This window comes from Labrus bergylta, chromosome 18, assembly GCF_963930695.1.
Source record: "Labrus bergylta chromosome 18, fLabBer1.1, whole genome shotgun sequence".
NCBI lineage: Eukaryota > Metazoa > Chordata > Actinopteri > Labriformes > Labridae > Labrus > Labrus bergylta.
Genome location: NC_089212.1, coordinates 18,903,387 through 18,930,916, shown reverse-complemented (window position 1 = coordinate 18,930,916; position 27,530 = coordinate 18,903,387). Strand labels below are relative to the sequence as shown.

Here is a 27,530-nt window from a genome sequence, read left to right as displayed (position 1 = left end):
AAACATGCTGCATTAGTTATGAGGAAAGTGATGAAGTCTGGTAAACAATTTCCATCTAACAAAAGTAGAGCTGCAAAGAGACGGATGAAGAGTTTCTGGAATATTTATTTTATTGGGATTAAAAAGACAAATGCAGCAGGGCTGGGGTGCAGCGCTTCAGTTCTACAAACAGTGAGCCGCGCCGTGTGTACAACAGTTCATGAACAAATACAGTAACAGTCTTACAATTATAACAATAATAATACTAGAATGCACATTCTGACTGAATGACTTGTCTGCAGTGTTTCTACGAGCTAAGCTACGGTTTCTGCTAAAATGTAATACTTCAAAGAGCGCGTCATCTCTCGGAAAATAACAGCAGGGTTACTTCTCTGAAAATATCGATAAAAATCTTGATCGTAGAGATTTATACAGCTTATATTGCGATGTTTTTCACGTCTGTCATTATCAGTCCCTTAAAGGGTAGTAGTACAATGTCAACTGAAATGTAAAGGCCTTCAATTAGTCATAAATACAAACTGCCCTCCCTTTCCAAAACTTAACCCAATTTCTGCTTCACTTAAAAAAATGTACTTCTTGTTATTCATTAGCAAATTATATCTTTTCCTCCAGATTTCTGACATAAAACAGGTTATTTACATTTTACTCAAAGTAAAATAAACTCATGCTGAATAAACGCAGCCTCGTGGATGTGCTGAAAATAATGTAACAGTCGCCTGAGAGATCCACTTTCCCTCCTTTGTTTTGTTTAAACAATATGTTAGGGCACACCTTGACTACTCAAACATGTCAGGAATGTTGTCAGGTAGCCACACTGTAAATATGGCATTTCTGAAATAGAGATTTTATTGGCAAAGTACTCCTGAGCAACACCTGTGTCTGCGACAGAAATTCCTCCATTGTTTGTCAACATGCTGCAGCTAAACCCACAATGCACCCTCTCCACACCTGAGAATGACTGCCCATCTTCTTTTTTTTTTCTTTTTTTTTAGGCTGTACATTGAAACACCTTTTTGTTCATTTGTGGTGACATTTAATGTGTTAAGATACATTAGAATGTGTAAACATGGCAAAAATGGGTGACTTTACTTGAATGCTGTTTATTAGCATGGAGCTAATGTGGAGGGATGCTGGGATGTGGTTGAGGAAATACATTGAACACATGTTTAGGGATACTTGGAGTTACTCCTCATGGTGCTAGAAGCAGGTGGGAATGAAGGAGAGAAGGATCCGGAGCAGCAGGCTGGATGTCTCAGGTATAATCGCACAGGTGAAGGAGAGAGAGAGGGAAAAAAAAAAAAGAGGCCAAGACTAATACTGTGGTTGATGTGGTCAGTGTTGAGTTGAGCAGAGGGATGAGGCTGAAGGGAGAGGGTCTAAGGTTCAGGGCTGGGTCACTGCACTGGGCTCCTTCTCATAGATGTAGCTGCCCACACCACCAGTGTTCACGCCTGGAAGAACCACAGGGACAGCAGCAAGGGGTCAGGGAGAGGTTAAGAACAGAGAGGAAATAAAAAAGGTTCAACATGAGCAGGAGAGGTTGCAAAACATTTCCTGTACAGGCTCAAGACGCTGCTGTTCTGTTAGGTTCTGTTATGATGAAATGACTCTTGGGTAATAAACCGTGTGCAGCGTGTGCAGCATGTATCAAGTTCTCAGACATTATGACATTCTGTTTCAAGTGTAGCTGATAATCGGTGGGTTGACAGCACCCCCTAGCGGTTACCTTTGGGCCCGAAGAGGACGGCATAGCATGGCTTGTGGCAATAGGGCTGGCCGTCATGCTGGAAAAAATCAAAAAGAGAAACATTAAAACCATGAAAACAACATGACCTTTCATAAAATAAGTGAAGGGGTGCTGCTGTTTGAAGACAGAGACGTTAAAAAGGCTCTTTTTGGGGTGTTGACAGGTTAAAGACACTGTTTTGTTTTTCCTGGTCTTAATTATGGTGAAGATTTTTGGAGCTTTTTATTTCATAAATGAGGTGTTATTTCCCCACATCAACCCTTCTCGCTTTGTTCATTTTGCTTCATTCAAGTGCATGACCTGCGTGTGTTTTATATTTGTTTTATGCTCGTTACGTAACAGCTTTTCTGGGGTCTGCGAGTGTTTCAGTTCAGCATCCACAAAACGAAGACTGGTGTTGTAGTACTCAGGACCAGTCTCGGTCTTCTAAAGCATTTTTACTCGGCTTTGTCTCGGTCTCAGACTGGGCGGACTCCGGATTTTAAATCAAGACCGGTCAAGACCCCCCGCTGAGAGACTGAGTAATGGAGTGGGAGATTTGCACCCTCCCCTGTTGTAAGATACTGTTTTTTTTTCGGTTGTATCAGAGGCATATTGGTATCACTATGGGAACAACTCTTGTTTTTGTAAGCAGAGTCGGCATTTCTGTGGTAACATCAGTGGTTGACATCAAGTAGAGGGGACAGTAGCTTTTCCAAGATCCCCGGCCCCACCATTGTAACCACTGGCCAGGAACGTTACTTTTGCTTCCTGAGTGAAACTATCTTATCTTTTTCTAAACTCCAAAATGCACGTCAGCGTTGATTGTCAAATTTAGCAAAAATATTTTTTCTGTGCTTATCATGTTGCAGCCAAAACTACAGCGGTGTCACCAGTGTGCCTGGAACTTTCTTTCCCTTCTGTTTTAATTCTCTCCATCACCCTACCTTCAAGTTATTTTTGGTGCTTTAAACGTTGAATTGTGCCTGGCGTTTGTCCATACTAATGGCGGAGAGAAAACCTGCGTACAATTGGCGTCCGAGTGAACACTGCGAGTGTAGTGAGCGCAATTCACAGGGTGAGTGTGGGCGCTTATGAAATGTTGATGCTATAGAAGTGTTTAATGAGACGATCTTAAACATAACGCAGGAAACGATCGGAAAATTCTGAATTATGTGTTGTTTGTTGGCATTATTCAGAGGAACGTGGAATCATCTGGCTCGGGGACTTTCATTCATGCGTCTGGACCAACGGGCCAGAAATAACGTCGACCCTGAACGGTCAAAGCTGCAGGAATATATGAATTATAAAAACAACTTAACAGTCATACCAACATGTTTCCAGTGTGGCATAGGGGTCATGAGGAAACACAAAACAAAAGACCTTTTGACGGGTAAAGTCAGTTTTCCTAAACAGCCCGTTGTTCTCTGTTTTTCCTCCTTCTCTCACCTCTGCGTGGCTGCCAGGAGCCAGAGTCTTGCTGCACCTCTCACAGCGCAGGCAGGGTCGATGCCAGTCTTTCCCCAGTGATGTCACCTTCTCAGCTATGATGACACACACACATACACACACATCAATGAGCCACTATGGAAGCCACTTTGCAGGTTCACACCTTCTCCCCCTCACATTAATTCCGAGAAGTGTTGAACTACTCACCAAAATACACCTTCTTGCTGCAACGGGGACAAAGGTTGGCTTCTCCAGAGAAAGTGGTGATGCTGCCAGCTGTTGACACATAACAGACACATGATGTAGTGAAAAGGCAGAACGAGCGTTAAATAAATGACCACTTATCTCTTTATCCACTTAAGTATAAAATCAAATATAAATGAATGAAGATGTAGAAATGTAATCAAGCCAAGTACTAAAGTGCTTTGTGTATTTTTAGAGGGAATTATTTAGAAAAGATTTTCATTTTTTTAATATGTATTATACTACATGTAGTGCCCTGCTGGGAACAGCAGGTGGCGCCAAAAGTCAAAGACACAAGTATGATTCTGATTTCTGACATAAACACAAAAACAAACATTAGGCTCACAGTTTCATTCCCATCTCAAGCACAAACATGCAAAAAACTCATTACTTACATTTTTTTAATAAAACTGAATTGTGACCGAGGGAAAAAACACTAAAATTCAAAATAACTTATTACAATAGGAGGTCCTGTCTGCTTCAAATTTCAACAACATCCAATACTAACTGTGCTGTATCTGTGCTTGTTGCAGTTGCTCAACATTTTCCAAATAAATTAAACACATCTTTCCACCTCTTCTATTTTATTTGTTTAAATGAATAAATGTTTTCCACATATTTGCATATCAACACTTTGTAAGTTGTTTTTGAAAAGTGCTCTATAAATAAATTATAGGATTATGTGTTTCCTGTGATCCTGTGTCATCTGGTGAGCCGAGTCAGATTTTAGCCAACAGAAATGAAAAAGAATTAAGTTCCAGAAACAAAACCAACATCTGAAATAATTGACTTTTCTGGCATAAACATCTCACTGGGTGTCAAACAGCAACAGACTGAGAACCACACAGCATAGACTGTCAAAAATGTTTTGTCCTGCTGACTTAGACTTCCAAGCACACGTCTTCTCTCCGACACGTCGGAGAAAATCCTTCCAAAGTCTCAGCAGACTTCCATATGAATGTTCTGATCTCTGAGTAAGCAGCACTCAAACTGATATCTTCTTAGATACGCTAAATCCTAAATTCACAAAGTGGCTTTTTTTATCCCAGTCAACATAACCACGATACATTCAGTAGGACTACTCTGGCAGGTTCCTCGTGTACCTTTGGATGCTGGCTTGGGTGCAAACACTCGCTTCTCTTCAGTTTTGGGTGCTGAATCCACACCGGTGGAGGACGGGTTGTTGTTGGCTGGAGTGTCGTACACGTAAGAGCCGGCTCCACCGATGTTCACACCTGAGAGAGGTACACGAGAGGAGATGAGAAAACACAAAGAACTGCCAGGAGGAGGAGGAAATGTCATCATGACTACAGAGGTTAAAATGTGTATCTTTCTTTTTTATTTACATTATCTATTGAAAACATTTTTTTTTTTGTATTTACCTACAGGTTCTTTTTGTCTTTGTGTTGCTGTGATACCTTATTTTCCTCCCTGAGAATCAATAGTGTAGTCAAATTCTTAATTTATGTAGAATATAAGGGTGTACTTCACCTTTTGGCCCAAAGAGGGCAGCGTAGCACGGTTTGTGGCAGTAGGGCCTTCCATCATGCTGTGGGAGAGACAAAAACACTGTGAGATGCAGACACAACAAACTGACTCATCGAGCAGTTGAAAATGTTTTTTTTTTTAAACTGATGATGCAACCTGTGACATGTGATCTGAAGTCATATTTCCCACACATTTTTGTGACATCATATATTTTGGGTGTTTCAGTTTTTGTGGTTGTTAAAAAGAGATTAATTCCAAAAATGGAGACAGATTTTTTTTTTTCCATGTCAACACATAATAATGACATCGGCTGTATCCAGGAAACAAGACTCTGTGTCACACTTCAGTACGACGACGGGGTCCGCACACACATGACCGTCTGCCACTTAACGTTTAGAGACGCTGCTCTCGGACATAGATGACCTGCCGCTGATGCATGCTGGGAATGTGATGCTGGTTTCGGGAAGCATATGATCAACTTGGAGATCAGGGCTGAGGGCCAGGGTGTCCATCGGTCCAGAGCCTGATGCCCATAGAAGAGAAGAAGGAAGTGGACGCCAAAGGCAAGACGCCAGGCCCTGGGAGGTAGGGGACAAAACTACCCATAATCCCTTCTGCTTTTGCCACATGAGGTGACGGTGTGATAGAAAAGAGGTTTCTTCTCTCACCTTTAATAATGCATTATCCAAGAAGGGATCAGCTACTGTTAAAGCAGCCGCGCACCCCTTTCACACTCCCTGCTTGACATTTATGAGATCCGTGAAGGTCCGGACGCCAATGCCAAGCTGTGACTAAGTACTGATGGCTTTCTCAGGACAGCACACACACACACACACACACACACACACAGAGCTTCTTTGTAAAGCGAACTGAGAGCTCTGTGAACAGGCGGCTGTACAGTATCTCTGCGGCCCAAGAGGCAACGGGACCCTAAAAATGGATTATCCATCGCTGCACAGCCCACTCTCTTCCCAGCAGTTCACTTCCCACATCCTCACACTGAACTCTTATCTTCTCCATCTACTCGTCTTCCTTCCCTGTCCTCTTCTTATGCTCTTTTCTCCACTGCTTTAACCTCGTCTCACTGCTTTTGCTGCCTCAACAATAAAAAGGTGGATTTACTTTGAACACTTGATTTTTACATCTTTAATTCACAGTAGAACTTTCAGAGTTTTCAGAAACGGGGAGCTATGCAGACATGCTGTCTTCATGCACGTGCTCGCTGGTACTAAACATGTTCTATGTCTGCAGTTTCAAAATGTTAAAGCTCGTCACTTCTGAATAACATGAGGAAAATGTGTGATACTTTCCTATTTCTGTCATGTGTTGGGTTTTACAAAGAGACAAAGTAGTTTAAATGTCATCTCTGCTGAATCCAAAATAATTCCAAATACTCAAATCTCTTCTATGGAGCTAGCTTATCTCCCAGCCACCATATTGACACCAATTAATCTGAGCATAGCCGACTGCTAGCCGGGCTTCGAGCTTATTGACCAAATGGTGGAAATGCATGATCCGTGTGTTACCAGGGCTCAATCTGATAGCTTCAATGTGGATATGCAGAGTGTAAACACAGAGTGTCGCAGAGAGTATTTTACGTGTCTATCACCAGAAGTCACCATCAGTGGTGATGAAGCAGAGACGGAGAATTCACTATTCCATTTGACTGAAATATTATAAGAATAATAATACATTTTATTTGTACCACACTTTACATTTTTGTAAAAGATGTCAAAGTGCTATTCACGAGATTAATACAAATGTTTTTGTTTGGGTAAAAATTGTAAAAAGATGATATAAAACTTGGCTAGTACACACACACACACACACACACACACACACACACACACACACACACACACACACACACACACACACACACACACACACACACACACACACACACACACACACACACACACACACACACACACACACACACACACACACACACACACACACACACACACACACACACACACACACACACACACACACACGGAATGTACTGTATGTAGACAACCACTTCCTTCCTCATTTCAGCAGCATTCTCACTTGAAACCATGACATGTAACATTTTTGTCATATTTAGATAATATCTTAGAGAGATTTACGAGTCCGTCTTTGAAAGATATGAGGAAATAAGAAAAACAGAGTACAAGAAAGTATCACTCAATTCTGATGTCACAGGAACTGAATAGCTACTTGGTCGGCTTAAAGAAATTATTTTAGATTTTGTACTAGTATAATCTTGTCACAGTATTCGTATAGTATTGTTGGACTTAAATAAAAAATAAGTCATTTCCATATTTGTTTTCATGAGGAAAGTTTCTAAGCTAACAAGATCATTTCATACAATTTCTCCACTGATTTACTGAAGGAGAGTCCAAATTGAATCTAGGACCTACATGGAATCAGTTCAATACACAATGCAATATTCTATCTATTCTTTTACTTCATCTTTTATCTTTGTGTCTTTAATCTGTGGGTTAAGGAGGGAGGGAGGGAGGGAGGGAGGGTGGAGGACGGGTCACAATGTGGGAGGGAGGGAGGGAGGGTGTGTGTTTGTATTTTTTTAATCTTGTAAATAGAAGATATAATTATCTCTTGTCATGCGACTGGTTTTGTGTTGTACTCTGCTGCACTTTGTTGTGTTTTTTACTCCATGTTTGTCATATTATTCATGTGGAAAATGAATTCTACAGAGCTCAGTTTTCTGCCACATGACCCTGCAACAGGAGCAAACAAAGGTTGCAGAGCATCGTGCACTAAGAAAAGTCCTTAAAAACATGGAAATGTAACTAAATTTACATCAGGGGATAAAGTTCCAGTGTAATGTCTGTGTTTTCTGATTAGAAGAAGGTATTAGACGGAGGTATGGAATTTTGACATGAGAAAAAAACTGTGCTAATCTTATGCTTTGGGTAAATATACTCATGATCTTATGGGGTCAAATTTGACTCCACATTTTGTCTTTTTAAGCTCTGCAGCCACAACAGGCCACATCCTTCCCTCCTTTTAAAGAAGCATGAAGTCAAATTTTCTCTGAGGGTCAAAACCTTTTGCATACCAGGCCTGCAATGACATCAAACAACCCCCCCCCCTTTAAAACCACAGTCCACTTTAAAAGCTGAATAAATCTCTGTTAGATATGTCACATCTCTCAGACGCTCTCTTGTTTCAATGAGGGCGAACAAGTTCAAGATGATCGAGTTTTTTGCCAGCTAAAGTTGGCGCTGCAGCCCGAGGCGGGATGTGGAGGATGTGCGTGAAGAGAGAGGGAGAGAGAGAGAGAGAGAGGAGGATGAAGAGGATGGTGGGCCTCAGAGAGACTGTGTGACTACATTACTGTAATCATGCAGAGATTAAACAGCGGAGCAGCATCCTTTGAGGTCTGCAAGGAAAATCTCTTTTGTGTACAAAGACGCTGAGATCACATCCTCTTTGTCATCTTGAGTCATGATAGACTGCAGTTTGATTACGTAACAGAGAGGAAGAGAGACAACTCCTCCTGTTACCCTAAAAGGGGGTTAAAAAAATCCCACAAGGACAACTCAAACTGACAGACACAACCAGAATCACAACAAGGCAGGAGGGGGAAAAAAAAACACATGCACTCAGCAATTTCCTGTAACCAATGCACAAGATCTGTGATGGAAATGAAAGGAAAGAATATCATATCTCTGCCGACTAAAAAAAAAACATTTGGAAAAGACCTGCTTCCAGCCGCTAGCCCTGTTCATACAAGCTTTAAAACATCAAAATGACATCAGTCGGTTAACTAAGCATCAGTTGATCGTAAGCAAACAGACCTAATTGTGCTGATTTTTAGAAGGGTTAGGGGTTAGAGCCCAAAAAGCAGTCCATGTGTGCTCACTCATCATTTAATTGCAACAGTGGACAGGACATGAGACAGTTTTGTTGTAGTTTATGACTCTTACACCAAAACAATGGCCGAAGTAAGCCTTTAACCAAAGAGGTTGCCTCAATCCTTTACAGGAGGAACTATCATCTCCAGAACATTTTCATGACAACACAGCAATAGGTACAGCAGGGGGAGAGCGAGGGGATATTGTTCCTCAGCCGATCACACATGGGGTTGTTCTCCAGGGCGAATAACGAAAAGAAAAGAAGTATTTAAAAAATTCCCTCTAGGCAGTTCCTGGGATATTGCATTTACAGGAATGGGATGTAACGAACGGGAAAAAAGTTATTCCAAAGACACGAGATGTCCTAGAGAAAACAGCCCTTTTGTAACTCTTCACTTCATTTAATCCTAGATGACATTAGAATAAGAATTCTTATGATGAAAGTACTTTTTGAGAGATAATAATGACCCAAGCCCTGTGATTGACTGGCAAACAGTCCTATCACCCAATGGCAGCTGGGATCGGCTCCAGCCCCCCCGCGACCCCGAAAAAGCGTTATAGATAATGGATGGATGGAATAGTGACCTATGATCACCAAATTGGAACAAATCGATCCTGGAGAAGGAGTGCCATGTTTGTGCCAAATTTGCGGAAATTCCCTCCAGATGTTCCTGAGATATTTCGTTCAGAACATTTTGTTTGTGGGTATGTTGGATGGACTAACAAACCCTGAAAACATAAAGTGCCTCTGGTCTTCTGTTGCCAATGCAGAGGCTTAAAAAACCTGGAAGAGCTACTGCTGCTGACTAATGACATTTTCTAAGATGTCTCACATGTTAGCAGGCTACATGGGCTCCTCACTGAAAGTGCACTAAACTACTACACTATAACATTTTATGACCCTAAGCGGACATACATCTATACAGTTTATTTCCCTGCGTTTCCCTGTGATAACAAAAACTGGTTTTTTTTTTTTTTCTGGTTGTTTTGTCGAGATCACCGCTTATTTATCTCATCATCTTGGGATAACAAAACCGGTTTCCATCCCAACCTTAAGAGATAAATAAGTGGAGATTGTGATAAGAAAACAGCCAAAATGTACTCGTTATCACATGGAAATGGAGTAATATTCAATGTATTCATGCACATCTGCTTGGGGCCTCTGTACAAACAAGTCAGAGTGTGTGAACAATGTTTTTTTTTGAGAACAAACATGCCACATTGTAAGCATTTTTTCATGGAGGATTCGCTGTGGAGACAAGTCAATAAGTCAATACATGACCAGGCAGCTCTGGCTTCCCTCGGTTTGAAATTTCACAAACGCAGTCAATGAACAACAAAGAACAGCATGGAGTTTTTGACCTTTGACCTTTGACCCTGAAGGAAAATCTAAACATCTTCGCAGAACAGCACTTACATTAAACAAGAAAAAGTCCATACATTCAATGCAGAAAGCATAACGTGAGCCATTAGGAAGACCCTTGTAGCCGTAGCGCTCCACAGCAGCACTCAGTGCATTAGAATGAAAGCATGAATGGCCACAGTGGGAGGTGAACTCCTGCTACCCGAGGCAATGGTGGTGACCTGCTAAATGCACACAGCTATGCAGGCTACAAATAGTCCATATCACTGCCCTAGATTCAGACTTTAAACACATACAGTAGCTGTGGATCGTCCTTAAACCTGTTAAAACACGGTGTTAAGATTTACGGTCGTCTAGACAAGGGTGTGTGTTTGAACCTTTGCAAGAAGTGAAAATCAAAATGAAATCACTGTAATAAAAATAAAAATAAAAGGGTTTTGGACTCTTGGTCAGATAAAAATATATATTTAAATACATCTTCTATTGGAAACTGAGGGGATTTTTAAAAACCATTTTCTGACACTGGGTGGATTAAACAGAAATTAATGGAAACAAAAAAGATAATTGATAATGAATAATAGATAATAAACAAGAACAATTTGCCAATGATGCAACAAGTATAAAAATCTTTTTACAAAATAAAAATTAAATTATTTCAATTTCATTTTTAAAACATTTTAAATACTGAGCCAGGCTGTAAACATGTGACATTTTAGAATGGGTGTGTATTTGACTTCTGCAGTCAAGCCTCAAGTGGACACTGGTGGAACTGCAGGTCTTTGTACTCATTAGCTGCATTAGCTTCGTTTTTCAACACTGGAGGTTGCCACTTGGCGTGAAATCAAACGTGTTCCAGTTAAAAACTCCTCATAATCAGTTGTATGTACAAATGTGAGTTGATGTTCTGTCACTGGTGGAGTCTCACTGACCTCAGCGTGGCCTCCAGCGTTCAGCAGCTTGTTGCAGCGGTCGCACTTGAGACACAACTTGTGCCAGTCCTTCCCGAGCGATGACACCTTTTCAGCTGCACATTAAAAAGACAAAAGACAGAAACAGAGAGACAAGGGTGAGTGTTAAACGTTCACATAGAGCAACATTTACATGGATTACTATGAACAACAGCCTTTATGTTCCCCTCCTATTGTCTCAGGCTTAGTATCTGTCATAATGTGTCGTTCAATCAGTCATCTCAAAGAAATGACGTCCCTCATTGCTTCACTCCCGAGAATAAAAGATCAGCCTGTGCTGTGTCTCTGGGCTGCTGTGCCCTGAGGGACACCCTGTCGTCGTGCCAGCCAAGTGATGGTTTTCTGAGGGGGGGCGGGGGATACTGGGAATGCATGCGTACAACACAGGATGCTGTAATGATGTCATTCCATGGATAGAAAGTGGCGTGAGTAGCGGTCCAGCTGGAGCAGCGGGGGGTGCCCACGTCTAACCCAAATCCTTTGTGTTAACCCCTCCAAATACACACAAACACACCCCTCCCCCAGTTTACAGTATACCCATCCTGCTGCAGACAACCCCGTCAACCCCATTTCCGTCTCCTTTTTTCCTGCTCTCCCAGACCGACCGCCCCTCCAGACAAGCGAGGGACCCTAATTATACCCTTTCCAATAATAAATCCCTGCTGCTCACACACAATGGGCCCTAAGGAGTCGTGCAGGCAGCAAGAGGAAACACCTTCTCTTATCAAGGCAGGGCACAAATGGCCGGATACTGGGGTCTGTTTCCTACATACCCTCAGTGAAACACACACAAACACACACACACACACACATATATATATATATATACAACATGTGTGCAGACAACTACTTCCTCCTACGTTTCCTCATTCGAGCTGCTTTCCCACTTCAAACCATCTGCTGTACATTTTTGTCATATTCCCGTGTCAGAGTCGCATCAGGAAGCAAATTAAATCTTTGAGAGATTTATGAGTCTGTCTTTGAAAAGTGTCCAAAAGAGATATGAGGAAATAAGAAAAACAGAGCCGTAAAAGAATGTATCGCTCCATGCTGACATCACAAGGAATTTAACGGCTACTTGATTTAAAAAAAAACATTTTTATTTTTAATACAAAAAGTGCAAAGTTCACATTTTCTTTCCTTATTGTGCTGGCCTAAGATAAACTAGACTTAAAGTTCAAACTAATGTAATAATGATTGTCAGATTCAGATGTTAAATGCTCATAATTAAGCCTATAGGAACTCCTTGCATTCATTTGGAATAACTCCTATTTTTAAATATTGCAATAAACTGTTTGGCAGAACGAAAAGATATCGTAATGTTTCGCAACACCGTTCAGCCCTTATTTAAAGTAAGTAAAGAAAATGATGCGTGTCATAAGGTTTGTGTTGACGCGCCAATCAACTGAAATGTCAGCACTTACCAACAGTGACAACATCAAGATTTAGTGCGAATAAGGCTTTAAGAGAATGGGAGAGGGGTTAAGGGTGAGGGATGAGGGGGACCTCCCACAAACACTTGAGAGCAGAGGAATGCTGACTCGGGTGTAAAAGACTCCCGGAAATGTTCAATCACTCTTAAAAGACGGCGTGTTTCAGCGCAGAATCCTGCAATAAATCACACTTTAAATCAATAATCTGCACTTCAATTAGAAGATGGACCGAAACCTTCAGACACCAACACTGGAATGTAAAGGAAATGAATAAATTGGATTAGTGTGTTTGTCTGTCTGAGGCGCCCGAGTTTCACTTCAGCTATTAACATGAAGAACAGTTCAGGCTCCTCTGACACTTCAACTAAAAGTTCTCATGAATCATTCATACAGAGTGCTGTTTGATTTGAGTGTTCTCCCTTTAAAAAGCAGCAAACTAAGGAGGGATGCTGTAAATATTTATTAGCATTGTTGTAGTTTATAGCACTGAATGGGACGGGGAGAGCATACACACACAAACACACACAAACACAGGGACACTGTAGTCATTGTTGGGCTCCACATTTCCACCAAGTTTACCATCAGAGCAGGACGGGAATAAAACTCATCTCATTTGTTGTCTTGGGAACATTGAGCTGCATTTGAATATTTTCCTCACTATAGCTATTTTATCTCCCTTTGACCAATTTCTATTTTGATCATAGTTCAAATACACTTCTATCTTACACTACAGAACATTGGGTTTTACAGTTGAAGACAAAGTTAAAAAAGCTTTAAAAACTGAACTGACCCACAGCTCTTACATCTCAAAAAACCCCTTCAGCTCTTGTAGAAGGTTCACCTCAGGCTTCAACTTTATTTATGTCAAATAGGGACAGAGCAAATGAATGAACATAAACATTTGAATATGCCAGGGTGCCGGTAGCCTAGCGGTTGGTGTGTGCGCTCCATGTACGAAGTCCTGATGACCTGATGCTCCTTTCCCGCATGTCATTCCCCACTCTCTCTCTCTCTCTCTCTATCGCTCTCCCTGGTTTCTGACTCTAGCCACTGTCACGTCTCTAAATATGGTCATTTGCTCCCAGACTCTTTAGTGGTGTCACCGAGACTGTAAATCTTCTGATTTCAGCTTCTAACCCTCTCAGGGGTGTATCTTTATATAATGTCTTAAACGGAAAAGTAGTAAGAAAGGTTCACCGATGAAGTCATTGCGACTTTTATTTAGCCTTTTCTACCTTCTTAAAAGTAAGAGGGAAACTCTTTAAACAACCTTCAGACACTGTTTAAGTAGATTATAAATAGAACCAGCGGGGGTTAAACTGTCTCCTCTTGAGTTTAAGTGTGTGTGATTTATTTCCCCCCTAAATCTGAGCACAAACATAAACTTCCTGACACCTCTGCAGCGTTAAAAACACAACCAGGGTGTCGTCAAGGCGGCATATTTTAGTGCGTCTGTGTCATTGGCAGACTCGTGCGAGACAGGTTTGAATGGAAACAGACTTCAGAGCCTTGCTGGTACAACCTCGTTCCAGTGTGTGTTGTCATCCGTCTGTGTGCAGTAACAAAGTCCACTGTTTAACAGCTCGCTGTTTTTAAAGGACTGCTGTTATTGTAAGAGGGGTGAGCCTGTCTGTCTGTATTATGTGCTGTTGGAGTTATAGAGTGGTGGGGGGGGGGACCTGCCTCTGGCCCAGATGTTTATATCCCCGGATTCAAGCGTCTATCCCTTTGATCCCTTATATAGCCCCGGCCTGTAAAACAAGAGCCAGAAAATACATATTTGGGTTGACAATTTACAAGCAAACAAATAGAGAAACAAAGCGGAAAAAAAAGACCGCACAAATGTACCGATCAACAGTACCCCGTCTCCAAAAATAGCTAACGTGTGGGCACAAATAATGCTGCTGAAGTGCCACCAATCCGTCCTGTACCTCATTATGGCAACAACCCGAGGGTAAACGCACCCACTCGTGTAAACAAACAAAGCTCCCATTCGCAGGAAGGGTCTCTCCGGAAATTTCCTTCTACATTGTCAACATCGATGAGGATGTGTCAAATCCTTTTTAGTTAATCTGTTGTCTCTCGCGACACTCTGCAATTTCCTCTCACTCAAAAAAAGCAGACAACAAAGCCCTCCCCTGTGTTCACATGTAAACACTGGTGCTGATTTGGGGAAATCCCCGCTGAAGAGCTTAAGTACATTTCACCTGACATTTGTGTCTGTTTTTGTTTCACACTTCCTAAGACTGAATTGTTTAGAAGTGTTGAAGTGTCAGAGCTGATGGGTGTTGAAGTCAGTTTAATTGTAGGCATTATTAATCTATCGTATTTATTGTTGTTGCTCTATTTGTTTGTCTCTGTCTCTCTCTCTCTCTCTCTCTCTTTACCCTTTAAACCTCAACACAGTTACTGGCTTGAGGCAGATGGCTGTCCAACATGAGTCTGCTCAAGGTTTCTGCCTGTTAAAAAGGCAGATTTTTCTTGACACTGTTACTTTGCTACTGTAAATGTTGCCAAGTGCTGTGCTCATGGTGGATCAACGTCAGGTCTTTGTAAATAATATAACAAAGAGTGCGGTCTACACCTGCTCTTTTTGTAAAGTGTCTTGAGGTAACATTTCTAGGAATCTTTATTTTGGGTTTTTATGCCTTTATTGGAGAGACAGGTCAGTGGATAGAGTTTGAATTGGGATGAGAGAGAGAGAGAGAGAGAGAGAGAGAGAGAGAGAGAGAGAGAGAGAGAGAGTGGGGAATGAGCCACAAGTTGGATTCGAAGGGCTACAGCATCTGTACATGGGGCGCACAAACTAACCGCTTGTCCAACGCACCCCATAACGTTTCTAAGGAACTGGCACTATACAGTACATACATTTTTAATTGATTGATTTTAATAGTACTTGAATAATCAGCTACAACTGCATTCAAAACGTTTGTACTGAAGCACCAAAGCTAAAATAAAAAAGCAAGTGCACTGTCACTTTAAGAATCTGATTCAACCAATGTGGATTAATGTCAACAGCCTGCCATTGGACGCCGTTTACACACCTATAGTTCTTAAATAATACCACTTCTTGAGTGTAAAAAATCCCATAAAACAACTTCAAACTAGCAACCTACAGGCTGAGAAAAGCTAGTTTTAAAGAAGATTATACTCCTTCAATGATGTTGACCTTGTGTTTTTTTGTCTTTAAGACCTATAACCTAAATCTTTTCATTTTTTATGTGGTGTTTTTTTTTTTCCCCTGGGGATTTAGCCATTTTAATGCCAGAGCTGAGGGCTTACCACTCTATTTGCAAATGTGTCACCAAAACTATTTCCCCCCTGGACACAAATTTACGAAGGTCCCTCAGCTTAGCACTGCCCAAGATTATTTGTGACTGGTTCAAAGTAATACAAAAACCCCCTGAGCTTTCTCCCCCTTAATGCAGGGTTATGATGGCTAAGCCAGACCTTTGGGGCTCTGGGGCAGCTCTGTATTTAAATTGGTCCTGCTCGTCCAGATTACAAGATGCGTTAATCGTAAAAGCAGTTGAACCGTCATTTGAAGAGTAAAAGAAAAGATATTGAATAAGAGTGGATCGATTATCGGCCTGGCTGATTATCAGGGGCTGATATTTGGCATATGGCTGATTATCTGTACCGGCTGTAAATGCATATCGGTTCCAAATATCGGTAATCGGTCTCATACACTACAAATAATCGGTGTAGTATCGGCCCTGAAAAAAACAAAACATCGGTCAACCCCCAAATATTGAACCACCACTGAAATAGTAATAGGAAAGAAATTGAAGTGTCAGTTCAAATGTTAATTATTAAACAATTCAGATTTGACTTTAAGTAGAGGCTCCAGGTGCTGCATTGATGTAAATGATCTAATTAACAAGGTTGAAGTTCAGGCACTGAAAGGGTTTTTTTTAGTGTTCTACATGAAAGCAGTTGAAATTAGTTTGAACTTGTTTAAAAATGTAGCTCCAACTTGAAGTGTTTGAAGTTTGTTTTTCAACATTCGAAGAATCTCAACTGACAACTAAAGATGAATAGATCACAGCAAGTTGTTAACTGTTAGCTCGAGAAAGATATAAATCTCAGCCCATGTGGTAACCATATAAAAAGTTGAACTGTTTGAGTAGTTGAACTGCCACTGTTGAAGTGTAAGAAGTGAAATTTGTCGTCATTAGACTTGTTTGAAGCTTTTAAATGTTTGATTCAACAACAAGAACTGTAGTCAGTTAATAAATCAATTTGTATGTGGAAACCAAAAGTAGCTGAACTGTGAGTGTATGTGTAAAGCAGGGGGGAAATGTTGAACCAATGGCAGCTCACTTTGGTTGCCAATGGAGACAAGCAATTCAAAGTTTTGTAGAAGGTCTAATAATGATGGAAAACGGGTTTAAAAAGATTAATTGCATGTTAAAACATCAGGCCTGTGTTGGATCATACAGATGCTGCAGAGGTTTTGGAAACTTTGAATTCAAAATTTGTGGAACTCATCACATTTGTTTCAGAACAGACATTTGGTGGTCTCTCTAAACTGAAGGAAGTGAAATAAGTACAACTTCCCTTATTTATTTTAATTCCAATTTGACAGACAGTCCAACTGCATGAACACTGAGCTCCGGCCTGGTCAGAGGTCATCATCATAACCATATGATACCTGCACCACAGTAAGCTGCTTAACTTCATTTGTAAATTCCTGCTCTAAGCTCTTCCGCCTGCTCGTGGTGCTCTCTGATTGCATTGTCAATATGGTTTAAATCACTGACACAGCCTGCTGCTGACTCCTCTTCTCGCTGATTCGGCCACACTGTTTACAAGTGCTTGATTTCACATTAATCAAACTAAAGGAGGGAAGACTCGACATGCTTTAAAGTGTCATTTTGATTATGAAGAGGTCTGTTTCTGCACGTCAGTCAACTGTCAACAAGCTGCTGTTAGAGCTTGCACGATTTGAAGAAACATGCGCATCATTTTGTCTACTTCTAGTTGGAAAAAAATGTTAACTGCAACAACTGAACATGCATAAACATAACCTCAGCACAGTGGAATTGATGTAAAGCCAAAAAATTACCAAACTGGCTCTAATGCAACAAAACTGACGTAACATTAGTTTTACCAATAGCAAGAAATCCAACAGAAGCAGTGGATTTTTACCATCCACAGTTAATTGCATAAGTAATTTGTGCCTCTACTTTTAACTCTATTAATAGGCATATTGAGAGTTTTTGCAGCTGCGGGTTCAAAGGTAACGCATTTCATAGCTTTAAACATACAGGCGTACTTTGAACATCGATAAAATTCTGTAACTAATGAAATAAGGAATGTTTTCACACAGATTGTGATATTTCATTTTGAAAAGACAAAGGTTTTCTCCTGTTTCTAAAGACAGAAGAAGACTATGTCAGCATAAGGGACTAAATGCACGAGTAATCACCACAAAAAACTTAAAAAAAAGGTTGTTTTTTTGGTGGATTTCTGTAATGAAACCGAATTTAATTCCTGAGCAATTAGAGTCATAAGACATCGAATGCGAAAGCCAAAAAAAAAAAAAAAAACAGATGACTCGTGATTTTCCAGTCGGTGAGAGTTTCAGTTCTGCTTTCAAAAGGCTAGAGATACATCTGAGAACTTCAAGCAGGTTATAACTGAATTGATTTAGTTCATTCTGGAGCTTGATTGAGTTACTTCAGATCATATTAAGAGTGAAACCAATCATGCCCTGTGTACAGACAAGGCTGTAAGAGGAGCAGCATGGGAGCGGGCTGAAACAAAACGGTCGGCAAAACACACTGTAATTGGACGGAAGATTAAGCAACAGAAGTTTAACAAGGGGGTCTTCAGAGGGAAAAACATTAACGGCTCATTTCTCCGAATCCCTTAATTACAGTTGCTTCATTATCAACAGTGACACAGCAGATGCGTCCAAAACACAAGAGCTGACGACGGACCTAGATTCACCCCCCGAGAGTGCCCGCAGGAAACGTTTTGTCTTCTCTGTTTGAAATTAAAGGCTAACAAATCTGCAGAGGATAAACAAAGCAACGAATAAGAATTCCCAGGATGCAAAGCGGCAGGAATGTCCCGCCGTGTGAAGGGCTGTGAAATCTCATATGGGTGCTCTCTTATCGCTCGATAATTTGATCAGGGTGCAACGGGCAGGCTGGAGGGAATCGAATGCGTTTGGACGACTTCACGGAAGCTGCTCGGCGTGCTGCAGGAGGAGATCGAGTTAGCAACAAAGTGTGAAGGCTGCCGTTTGTGGATGTTTAACAGTTTATCATTCATCATCACAGACCTTGTTGTACGGTTATACATTCTCAATCCGTTTGTCACAAATGATCCGTATGTCATGCGTATCAAATCTGAAGGTCGTAAAAACAAGTCATGATGCTCATGATGTCACCAATGTTATTGTAAATATCTCTCGATCACAGTTGGCTGCATTCTGCTCTATTACACCCTTTAGTAATTTGTGGTCCCATCTGTTCAGCTCTTCCCATTATGAACCCGTCCAAAAGACACATAGTAAACACACACTGCCCTCTCTCTCTCTTCTTGTTCTAATTCTCTTCATCCAACACTGACAGCTGAGTCCATGCGGGTGTTCTCTGTTACAGCACAGATAACTGCATGTCCTAATAACTCCATACACCTGACTGACTGACTGACTGACTGACTGTAGGCCCAAAACACAAGGCAGGACTCAAACGCAGAGGAGGTACATTTTGGGGGGATGGGGGAGGGGCAGCTAATATCTCAAGAGAAATGTAAGAATGTAAGAGAGGAAAAAACAAGCAGCCTGTGTTTCCTTCTCTGCATCCTCTCACGACTCAGATCTCTGGAGTACAAACACCCTCAAGGACTTGTGACCTTTAACTTCACTTACACACACAATGGCCATTCAACTGGACACACAGGAGCTTTCAGCCTCACCCAGGGAAGTGACTTTTGGCTTCGGAAGAAGTTGAGCTTTAAGCACGCTCACTGATCACCAGTGGAACTACAATAGCATCCGCTACTATGGGAAGGGGACAGAGCTTCATTGATAATCCCGATCATTGCTGATTGAAAGCAGTGAGTCCTGATGATTTGTGGAGCGCTTCTCTTCTTTTCCTCATAGCTAGAATTGTTTCAATGTAAAACCTGAGATCCCAAATATTGGAAAAAAATAATAATCTTAAAGCTGTTTGTCGGCACTTACAGACACTGTTTCCTCCTCTTCAGGTCCTTGCTTGTGTTGGACTTACTCTCCGGTTTACGTCGATTTGGACAAAAGCGTTTGCTGAATGAATTGTAGAATTTTGACAACCTTAGCCAAGCATAAAAAAACATGACCTTTTTATATTTTAAACAACTTGAGATCTGCAATTTATACTGACTTTCTTTATCTTTAAATCTGCACCTTATATTCTGTATTTGTCATATTTGTTTTTTTCATTTTAATTTTCAGAAAAATGTCGTTTCCTCCACACAAAAAAAAACATTCTTTGCCTTTATTTCCTGAGATGTAGATGCTCTTTGTTGTCTGACCAACTGCTCAAAACTTAACGTACGATGACATTTAACTAAGAAAAGAAGTCAAATCTGACATTAAGAATCTAGAAAGAGACTAAATTTAGCATGAATTTGCACTAATAAACACCTAGTTTAGAGTTTGTGATAAGGACCTTCTGAAAGGTCATCCTGTGCTGGCTCAAAGGGGGGGGAAGTTAAAGTGAGCTGACCCTGGCAGTGGTGCATTAAACATCAGATTTGATTTGTTCACTGTCATGTCTCCGTGCAGCGTCTCTGTGCTGCTCACAGTGACTGTGCAGGGTGGAGTCTGATGCCTGAAGAGAAACTAGGAAACATGGACTTGGATCTGTCTGTCGCTGTGGCTGATGCAACCCAGAAGCAAAACTTTGCTCTGGAGGTCGTCTGTCGCCTCAGCCAAGGCGAGGTTTCCTCCCCAGGCTGTCTCCCTCTCTCTCTCCCCCCCCCCCCCTTTTCTCCCTCTGTGAATAAAAGAGTGCGGCCTCGTGAATCTGCCCAGCTGACGTAAATGGGCTGCAGTTAACTTGCATCCTGTCAGCGGTGGTCAGAGGAGCCTCCGGCAGAGCGCTACTGCTCCACAGTCGCTGCCTCAGTGACACGCTCGCCCTACGTTAACCCCCCCCCCCCCTGGGACTGCTCGCCCCACAATGCACCTCATCCTTAAGCGGTCAGGACACCATGTCCCGGCTTCAGCGACTTCAAAAAGATCTATTCTGCATGACTGGTTACAGAGAAATGGACCGTGTCTTCAAAAGCGGACGGAGGACTGTAACACTTGCATCGCACCTTCAGGAGTAGCCAGTGATAATTGGATAATCAGCCCTGGAGGAGTAGACATCATGTGCCGGCGCCATAACGCCATAAAATGTACAAGCCCACAGACAACACTGAGTGAAATCATCTGAGTCTTGTCAAGTGGCGGTACAAAACTGAGCGTGTCTACATGAGATCACGGTGGATTGAAGCAGATCTCTTTGAGAGACAAAGTATGAGCTCCAAATGTAAGTCCCTTTCACACATTGACTGGACTTCTGAAAAATTCCTGATTTTGTTCGGGTCAATGTGAGAACACAAACTACCAAATCTGTACAATGTACCCCAACTTGCCAGCCCGCCAGTAAAAACTCGGTGTGAAGCCGGGGATAAAGTTTCATGAACGTGGCAGATAAACGTGAGACTGGAACAATCACCGCGAGCGAGAAGGCGGTGGCATAGAAAGTTTCACTGCTTTTTACTTTCTTCTGCACGCTTTAGTTGCGAGTGAATTTTCGTAAATGTCTACATGATGGATTGATATTAATCCAGAAACAGTCACCATTACCGAAGACCCCTCCTCCTCCTCCTCCTGCAAGCTCCACCCACAACCTTTACCAAATGGACCAAATGTCCAGTTGTGAGAGCACTTTCCACGCTGGAAATCTCCTGCTGCTGTGTGCATTTGTGAAGGTTGACGTCCAGAAAATGTCAGGACCTGAGTGTCCTGGATTTGTCCAGAATCGGCCGGCGCTCCACGTGTGAAAGGGACATTAAAAAAAAAAGCTTCTGTTGTTCATTAAGTTTGATTATAGTGACAGTAACTTGTTCTACTTTCAGTACCTCAAGTTTACTGTCTTCTTTAACTCAAACAGACTGTATCCAAGTTTCACAGAAGTTTTGTCTCCATGGGATTGCATCATTCGGCCAAAAGTATGCAGAAGTTCCGGAAAAAACCTCATCGACAACAAACACCGTAAGGTCTTTGCAAATGAAACATGAAATGGCAGCTGTGATACTATGGCTCTATTGATGCATCTTTAAAAGACAAACAAACTGGTCAGAGCTAGTAAGCATCTTACAGGCTTACGCTAGCAGGGGTCCATCCTGTTTCTTTTAGGTTCCCAGAGGGGTTCATAGTGTTTCCTGAGTATTTTACAGCATCACAAAACTTTTTTGCATGATGCCTTTTTAAGTTGACTTATCTTCTTTCTAAAAATCCGAAGTATTTGAGAGGAAACAGGAGGGAAGTTTTTGTTTTCTTTGGCTATGCTGCTGGCTACATCTACCTGGCTCTAATAGTAACTATTGTAAAGCGACGCATTGATGAGGCATGGGAAATTTAAAATTCATAAAAGCGTAGCTTAAAGATGCAGATTTTTGGGGCTTTTGGGGGCTTAATTGGAGAGACAGAGCAGTGGATAGAGTCGGAAATCGTGGAGAGAGAGAGAGAGAGAGAGAGAGAGAGAGAGAGAGAGAGAGTGGGGAATGAAATGTGGGAAAGGAGACACAGGTCAGACTTGAACCCTGGCCACCCGCTTCAAGGACTACAGCCTCTGTACTGGGCGCAAGCTCACCACTAGTCCACCAGCGCCCCGTTACCTGCACTTCTAGCAAGCTAACACTGAACTACTTCGATTTCAAGACAAACAACAGAGGAAGAAAAGCTTACATCCATTGACTGCGCCACACAAACAAACCATGTGAGGATTCAACAAGTCATATTGTTTTAATAAGAAAAGAGGATAAAGTAAGAAACGGTAATATTAAACTGATGTTTACTGCTACATCACATGGCGTGCGTGACATGTCCCGGCTTTCGTCTTCCAACATCACATCCTGTACATGCAAACGTTGTTCCCTGTGCATCCCTTTTGCGTGGGACTCCAGATTCATTCCTTTAAAAACAAACAAAAAAAAAAAACCTCTGGAACTATTTGATTTCATGTTTTTCCTGAAATTTTCTGTGCATGTTAAAGAATGATTCGAGGAAAAACTCCATTGGAAACATGACTTTCTTGCTGCAAAGCTGTGCACCTGTTCCATAAGGACATCAGACCAATGTTTATTGCAGAAATGATGAGATCTGACATGTTGAAATGATTACAGATTATACCTTTGAAGTGTTGGATATTTTGGATGATCAACTAGCTTTGTTCTTTTGTTCCTCTTGCTGTTATGTAACAGGTCATTCTGTGCAAGGTACACTAGTTTCACCTGTGTTTTGGGAAAGGGGGGGGGTGGGGGGCGGCCTTCCTTTCAGCACCGAGCTTAATGCCATGTCCATTAAGGGATCATATTTGTGCCTGGAAAAGGCAGAGAAGAAGGACCCTCATTGACTGGCACACAGTAGCTGGCAGGTTATGCAATGGCAGCGAGCAGAGGCATCGACTCAAGAAAATGATGTTACATAAGTGAGGAGGCACATTCACACAGCCCGCTGGGGCAGCCGAGTGGAAAACAGGGTACTCTAGGGTTGACAGAGGAGAGGGGCAAAAGAAAATACGGTTTCTGTGTGGAGGATGTTTCAGGGGGTTAGAACGAGGTGTGTGGGAAACGCATCGTCGGGCTAAGAGGACGGAGTTATTCTGTCTCTCTGGAAGGACAAACATACAGAGAGACAGAAAGAGCTTTTGTGTGAATAGAGACGTCAATTCTCATTATAATGCATGAGGCACTTTGGGAGTCTCTGCAGGAATAAAAGGCGAGCCATCTCACCCCATTCCCCCCCACCCTGGTCCTTGTAGTTAAAAAAACACAGAAATCAGAAGAAGAGAAGCCTTAGGCAAGTGAGTAAGTGATTGAAGAGGACGAAAGAGAGGAAGAGAGAGAGAGAGAGAGAGAGGAACTGCTGAATGAAAGAAAGAGAAAACTCACAGCAGAGCACCATTAGTCCCCATTAAGTTGTCGCTTATTCACTTTGCTGCACAAAGATGCATCGCTGCAATTTGGCGTGCTGCGCAGGAGCACTGGCTGGCTCGCTCGGCTGAATTGGGGTCTAGAGCTGGGAGGTTTGCTGAGCCGTGCTGTGTGGTGTTCAGCATGCACACGCTAACGTTACATTTCCACTGAGTAGAGGCCTGGTCACATGCCAGCCAATCGTCCCTGGTGTATATTCCAAGCATCTCTGTACCACAAGAACCAGCAGATGTAAGGCCACCAATGTGCACCCTGGAAATTTGATTGCAGCTAACCCCTACAATTAAAATAAAGTAGCATGTTCACATTCCTCACACACCAGTTACAAGTTCCAGTTTCCTGAAGGCGGTAAAAAAAAAGAAACGTCACGAGGAAAGAGAACGGCAAGCCTTCCAGTCAACATTGGTGGTGAAAATGAACCACCGCCGCCACAAAACAGCTGTCCATTAAAAGAAACTTACGGAAAAATAATAAAAGAATTACAATCCCAGACTGTGGCGCACCGTCGCCCTTTGAAATGTTTTGCGCAGAAGTAAAGGGGCCAAGAATCAAGTGTTTAAAAGCCTTTCCATTCTGAATCCAATATTGGGCACCACCAGCTGGAGGAGCAGATGCAGGGTGGGCCAATCACTGCTCTAAATAGCACACCACCAACCATCGCAAAAGAGGGAAAAGACAATTTTTTTTCGATCAATAACACACGCCCTGGCGCAGATTGTTTTTTGGGTTGTTTTTTTTCACGTTGCACTCTTAATCCTGCGACTTTATGTGTTCCGCAGACCTGGAAAATCACCTTAGCAGAGGGTTTCTGTAAGCTGAGAGGAGGATGTATGTAGGTGGTGCTGCTGAGCTCATTCTGCAATGAAGTCATGCCAGTGTTTCAGGCTGTGGGCAGCGGCAACACAGCACTAACTTCACTCCCACTATGACCTCTCTAGAGCTGGAACACACAACTGTGTTTTTTTGTTGTTGCATGCCCAATGTATGGAAGCTTTAGTCTTGTCGCTGTGGGCCGTGGGTTCGAATCCAACCTCTGACCTTAGCTGAGAGCCCCAAAAAAATCACTTAGAAAATGACAAAACAAATGTCCAAAAGTTGTTAGAAATACTCAATAACCAAAAAAGACAATTCCAATAGTTTTCATTACCGTTACAAGAGTGAAAGAAAAGCAACAAATCTTCAAAACAGTTATTTCAACACACACACCAGTATCGGTTTAGGTAGCATATTCAAATCGAGCCAACAACGATCTTCTCCCGTCCTTAAAGAAATGCCACAGGTTTCAGACAATTATCATGTGATGATGATAAATGACAACAGTCCAGTTGAAGAGGGAAGTGTAATGTAAGTCAAAGCTAACTTCAATTCAGAAATAAGCGTTTCCAACCAATAATATGGATATTTTTTTAATCCCACTTGTATTGGAAGGGTATTAGGTATCAGCTTATACTTAAGTCTGGATGTCTTGAAGTAGAAAATGGTATCTGACATTCTCTAATCCTTATATTTAAAGGCTACAACCAGAGTTTGTATGAACATTTTGCGTGAAAAAGCGACTCAAATGAAACACTGATGATCAAAAAGTCCTCCAAGCAGTCGGCCTGGATTTGAATCCGACCTGAAGCTCCTTTCCTACATGTCTTTCTCCACTCTCTCTCCCATATATCTGATTCTATCTACTGTCCCATCTCTACATAAAGGCACAAAAAGCCAAAGAATTATTAAAATTACTTTAAATGAACTACATGATGAATCAATTCATCGTTGAAGCTCTACACATCGCCCGTGCCTTGTCATAAATTTCACCGCCTCCTCCCACGCAATGACTGAAACCTCAACTTCGTCATCCGCCTCTCCTCATTTTCTCCATCCTCCCTGCTTTAAGCTGAACACACCCATTTTGGCTCCTTCTTTAACCATACCATCATCCTTACAGTGGCCTCACCACCCAACAAAGACACACCCCAACCAAAAATAACCCCGCCAGGATGATGCTCAGCACGTTACATAAATAAATAAAATAAAATAATAACATTAATCACACAGGAGCTGTGACTCACTCGCTGCAGCGAATTAAGGCTATGGCACAAATGAATACTCAGAGATGCATACAAATGGAGGGAAATGAATCTTATTTGTGTACATATTATTCCATGCCAGTGACTCTCGGGAAACATAGGATGAGCAGCAGCTGTGAGGTTTGCTGCCACTCCTGTTACGTAAGAGGACTTCCATTCCACTCACATAATTGATTTTGACCCCCGTGACAGCTCTGATGTGTGCTCTGAAGTGTAGCAAAGATAAGCATTGAAGAACAGATTTTTTTTTTTTTGTTCCCAGCATACAGCCAAACATAATGAAACATATGATCACTCAGGATCATACAAGGCAGCGGCAAAGTTCCCTAAAAATAAACTCATCTGGATTCATATCATGTGTAAGCTTCAGATTGAAAGCAGCAATGTAAATGTTTGTTTATCTTCAGCACTTGAGCTCCTTTAATCCTCCGCTCTGGTCTTTCTGCAGCGCATTTATTTACACTTCAAACATCAGTTGTAGTAAATATAACATGCATCAGTCCTGCATTGTTGCTAAGTACGACTCAAGTGGGTGATCTGTTCTCCCATCTTTGTTTACAGTGATGCAAGAGATGCATGTGAACAGGTTTTCATCCCACTGACGCAGCATGATGTTGCCGTGTGGGCAGTCGCAGCATATGGCATTTCTGCACTCTTGGCGACTGCTTGAATCAGCTACGCTCAAAAGCCAACTGCCGAGCTTGGATTTTAACCAAACACAACAAATTAAAAATGGCACAGATCAGTGTCAAACGCAGATAAATCATTCATCCAGTTTTTTTTTTAGTTTTTTTATTAGTATCAGACAGAGTGGGAGATGTTTGATCTCACATGCATTAGAAGCATTTTAGTGTAGGCTTCATTTGTTGAAATATTGCTTTAAAGGGCTTTTGTTTACATTCACCCCTTTGCCAGCTTTTTGTTTCCCAAAGTTTGGTGAATCATTTACACTGCCAGCAACACACAGTCCCTTAAAAAAGAAAAGAAAAAGAAAATACTAATCTAAGGAACACTGTGAACTGTGCTTATGGGACAAATTCCTGAGGGGAATGTATGACAGGTTTTTTTTTTTTCTCAGTACTTAAGCTTAATGCAATATTGACATTTTAAGGAAACAAATATTAAGCTACTGTCAAACAGGCCACTATTCTTCTAAAATGTCATACAATGTTGCAGATAGTTCTCAAAATACAGCAAAAAGTCAAATAAAAAACCTGCAGAACCTTATTTGAAATGTAGCGATTTTTAGAACATTTTCATAAACACAGGTTAAATGTAACTGTGTGAAACGTAGGCTATATATATATATATTTTTTTGCAATGAATGGACATTAATTACTATTAATGCAAAAGGACAAACCATGCATTGCATTTGTATTTCACTGAGCCTCTTCAAAACTGTGGAACAAGCTGTCCCAGAAATGATCGATACCCTGTAATGAGTGTCCTTTGGGCTAACGAGCCGGATAACCATCAGGTTCCCAAAAGTAATTTCAAAACGTGGGGGAGCAGATGAAGTAAGGTGCGTTCACTTACCGAAATACACCGTCTTGTCACACTTGGGGCACTTTGAAGACATCGCTGCGTCGTTGTGGGTTCGAGTGAAAGTGGTCTGTGTTTTTGTTTTGTTTTGTTCGTGCACTTTCTCTGCGTCCTTGTTGCTCCCTCTCTTCTTCTTTCCACAGCAAGTGTCCCGCTCCTCTCACAGAAG

At 41.7% G+C, this 27,530-nt stretch overlaps 1 protein-coding gene across 1 annotated transcript; it reads right to left on the bottom strand.

Moving 5' to 3' along the window:
• Positions 1–87: 87 nt before the first annotated feature.
• Positions 88–27,530, bottom strand: crip2 (cysteine-rich protein 2). Its single transcript, XM_020627605.3, has 8 exons — positions 27,356–27,530; positions 11,068–11,162; positions 4,910–4,967; positions 4,522–4,653; positions 3,383–3,451; positions 3,176–3,270; positions 1,727–1,784; positions 88–1,451 (listed from the first exon to the last, which is right to left on the bottom strand). The coding sequence occupies exons 1-8, from the start codon at positions 27,396–27,398 to the stop codon at positions 1,384–1,386; spliced, it is 618 nt and encodes a 205-aa protein (XP_020483261.1). The 5' UTR covers positions 27,399–27,530; the 3' UTR covers positions 88–1,383.

Excerpts from the sequence above, each read along its gene's own strand:
- crip2 (XM_020627605.3), bottom strand. The coding sequence starts at position 27,398 with ATGTCTTCAAAGTGCCCCAAGTGTGACAAGACGGTGTATTTCG. Across the intron at positions 11,163-27,355 it reads TGACAAGACGGTGTATTTCG|CTGAAAAGGTGTCATCGCTC; the intron begins GTAAGTGAACGC and ends TTTAATGTGCAG. Across the intron at positions 1,785-3,175 it reads CTCCTGGCAGCCACGCAGAG|CATGACGGCCAGCCCTATTG; the intron begins GTGAGAGAAGGA and ends GATTTTTTCCAG.